The 3,126-nt window shown below is 42.9% G+C and overlaps 1 protein-coding gene across 1 annotated transcript in view; it reads left to right on the top strand.

The window, feature by feature from the left end:
• LOC106012615 overlaps positions 1-1,690 on the top strand; it is a 6,688-nt gene extending 4,998 nt beyond the window's left edge. Inside the window, exon 2 of the mRNA XM_013086075.2 lies at positions 514-1,690. Coding sequence (XP_012941529.1) covers positions 552-1,196 — 645 coding nt within the window. The 5' untranslated portion in view covers positions 514-551 and the 3' untranslated portion in view covers positions 1,197-1,690. The remainder of the gene's footprint in view (positions 1-513) is intronic.
• The last annotated feature ends 1,436 nt before the right edge of the window (positions 1,691-3,126 follow it).

The raw sequence follows: 3,126 nt of genomic DNA, 5'->3' as shown, positions 1-3,126 counted from the left end.
TCTCTCTCTCTCTCTTTCTCTCTCCTCTACTCTCCCTTCGACTTCGACTTAACTAAAAAAATGTTTTAATCTTTTACCACATCACTTGTAATGGTGACAAAATGTAGACGAACGATTCTACTAATGTGGACCCACACATAATTTATGCATTTTTTCCCTTATATTAGGACTCACAGATTACCAAAATTGTTCTTAGGCTAGGGTACTGCGCGGGTGACCCTAGATTGAATGTCAGGACGTGTAGCCGCCTGAACGAGCTTTTTACTGCGGCACCTTTAAATGGGCCTACGCCCTTTTCACACTGCGACTGCTGTTAGAAATTGCCTTTGCTTTGAATCGGAATATTTGCTTGTTAAATAATATTTGAAATTATATTATGATAGGCTTTTCTTAATAAAAACAAATCCAGATATGATGATAATGGATTAAATAATGCATGTATGACATTCTTACCATTCTTCCAAACATGTAACTAATCCAAGGTTTCCCTTGTTCTTCTCTTCTCTTCCACAGATCACCCGAGACGTCCCTGACGAGAAGAAGCTGACGGAATGGCGGAGCAACGGACCACACCTTCCCTGGTGGGAGCGGAGGAGACCCAGGTGGAGATTGGAAGGGTTAGGATTGTACCTCAGAGGAGGAGGTTTGTAGATGGGGAGGAGTCGCGTAGGAAGAGAAGGAGAGTGGGTGGAGAGTGGCGAGGTGAGGTGGGGTTAGGTGAGGGAGAGGAGGTGATAGTGGTGAGTGATGATGAGGACGAGGTTGGTGAGAGAGACGAGGTGATAGTGGTGAGTGATGATGAGGACGAGGTTGGTGAGAGAGACGAGGTGATAGTGGTGAGTGATGATGAGGAGGGGGGGACGGTTGGTGAGGGAGAAGAGGTGGTAGTGGTGAGTGACGGAGAGGAGGTGAGCGAGGCAGAGAAGGTGGTAAGTAAGACGGAGAAAGTGTTTAAGGTAGGGGGAAAGGAGGTAGTGGTGACGATAGAGATGGGTAAGTTTGCGGAGGGGGAGGAGGTGAAGGTAGGTAAGAGAGAGGTGGTAGTGGACGTAGAGCTTGTTAAAGGAGAGGGAAAGGTGGTGTTAGATCTTGAGGTAGAAGTGGAGAAGGGGACAGCAGCGGGACGGAGGCCGGAGGTGGAGGTGTTGGAGGTTGAGGTGCTTAAGGGAGAGGAGGTGGAGGTAGAGATGCGTTAGGCTTTTAATGGCTAGGAGGAGGTGTAGGTGGGTTAGGTAGAGGTGTGGGTGGTTAAGGTAGAGAAGGTAGGTTGAGGTGAGAAAAGGGCTAGGAGGTGGTGGATATGGGTTAAGGTTTAGGGCTAGGAGGTGGTGGATGTGGGTTAAGGTTAAGGGATAGAAGGAGGTAGTTTGGGTTCAAGGTTGAGGGTTAGGGGGGAGATAGATATGGGTTAAGGTTAAGGGCTAGGAGATGGTGGATATGGGTTAAGGTTAAGGGATAGAAGGAGGTAGTTTGGGTTCAAGGTTGAGGGTTAGGGGGAGATAGATATGGGTTAAGGTTAAGGGCTAGGAAGAGGTGGATTTTTTTAGGTTACGGGCAAGGAGGAGGTAGATGTGCATTAAGGTTAAGGAATAGGAGGAAGTGGAGGTGGGTTAAAGGCTAGGAAGAGGTTTAGATGGGTGAGGAAGAGTTGGTGGTGAGCGAGGAAAAAGAGGTCGTTATCTTTTTCTATTTATCTATCTATCTATCTATCTATCTATCTATCTATCTATCTATCTATCTATCTATCTATCTATCTATCTATTTATATATTTATCTTTCAATTTGTCTATATGTTTGTCTATCGATCTATCGATCGATCTATCTATCTATCTATCTATCTATCTATCTATCTATCTATCTATCTATCTATCTGACTTCCTCCCCCCCGTTCTATTTCCTTCCCTCTCCCCGCTTTTCTTTCTCTTTCTTTGCTTCTCTTTTCACTCTTCCCACCCTCGTCTACTCCATCACTGTGTTTGTGTGTGTGGGTGTGTGTGTGTGTTTGTGTGTGTGTGTGTGTGTGTGTTTGTACATGTACATGTACATAGTCATTATAATCATTTATGTAACAAGCTAACTACCTTAAGAAGTACATCATAACAACTCACACAAGTCACTGTATATCATTAAAACTACTCGTAGATAAGACGCCCTAACACCGGAATGTCGAGCTAGGAAGTGCGCCAGTCTCAGTAGAATGTCATTTCTGATTAATGTATCTGATGTGTATGATATGTAGGCTACTAACACTAACCCTTTTTTTATTACTCATATATAAGGCCAGTCAAACCATACTTTCATGTCAGTAATGTTTGGTAACTATAGACAGGATTGTTTCCATTAACTGGGATTTTTTTTCTAATAAATACGTTAAAAATGTGTTTGTGTGCCGGGGGGGGGGGGGGGGGCGTAGACAGACATGCTTCAGCAAAGTTGAAGGAGAGAGGTAGGGTTGGTTTGTTTTACTTAATTTTTTTTTCTGAATAGGCTCGATCAGTTTTTCAGTGCTCGATTTGTTTTTGTATTTGACGTCCTGTCGGGTCAAGGGTCAAAGGGAAAGTGAACCTTGACCCGATAGAGAATGTTTGTTTCATTACCAGTACATCGACATATTTTTTGGTAGGTTTGGGTGGAGGAATATTTCTATCTCATTATTTTCCTGATTTTTCATTGATTTCCTAAATCAATTTTTCTGTATTTTTAAAAATTATTATAAGCGTCATTTTATACCTGGGTCGTTTTTGGTACGTTGTTTTATCCATTACATTTTTTCATTTTTGTTTTATGGCTTTTTTCTTAATAAGCGGGATCAAAGGGATGGGGGGGGGGGGGGGGCTGACCCTTACTCGCTTATGTTCAGGTAATTGCCAATCTTGGCTAGCCAGAGTGTACTTTCTCTAGATGTCAGGGAAATGCTTCTAGGGATGATATGACGGGACAGAGTCCAGAGGGGAACTGGTCTCTGGCTCTTCATACCGTTATGTTCTATATTTGCTTAAGTTTTCCCTGTACCTTATGTTTTCTATTTCATCTTTATGTGATTTTAGTTTCTTGACTTATATAATATCAGTATGTTCTCTATCTGCCTAAGTTTTCCCTGCCCTCTGTCTCGAGTCTTCTATTTCA

This window comes from Aplysia californica, unplaced genomic scaffold (assembly GCF_000002075.1).
Source record: "Aplysia californica isolate F4 #8 unplaced genomic scaffold, AplCal3.0 scaffold00432, whole genome shotgun sequence".
NCBI classification, from domain to species: domain Eukaryota; kingdom Metazoa; phylum Mollusca; class Gastropoda; order Aplysiida; family Aplysiidae; genus Aplysia; species Aplysia californica.
This window is presented reverse-complemented; position numbering and strand designations above follow the sequence as displayed.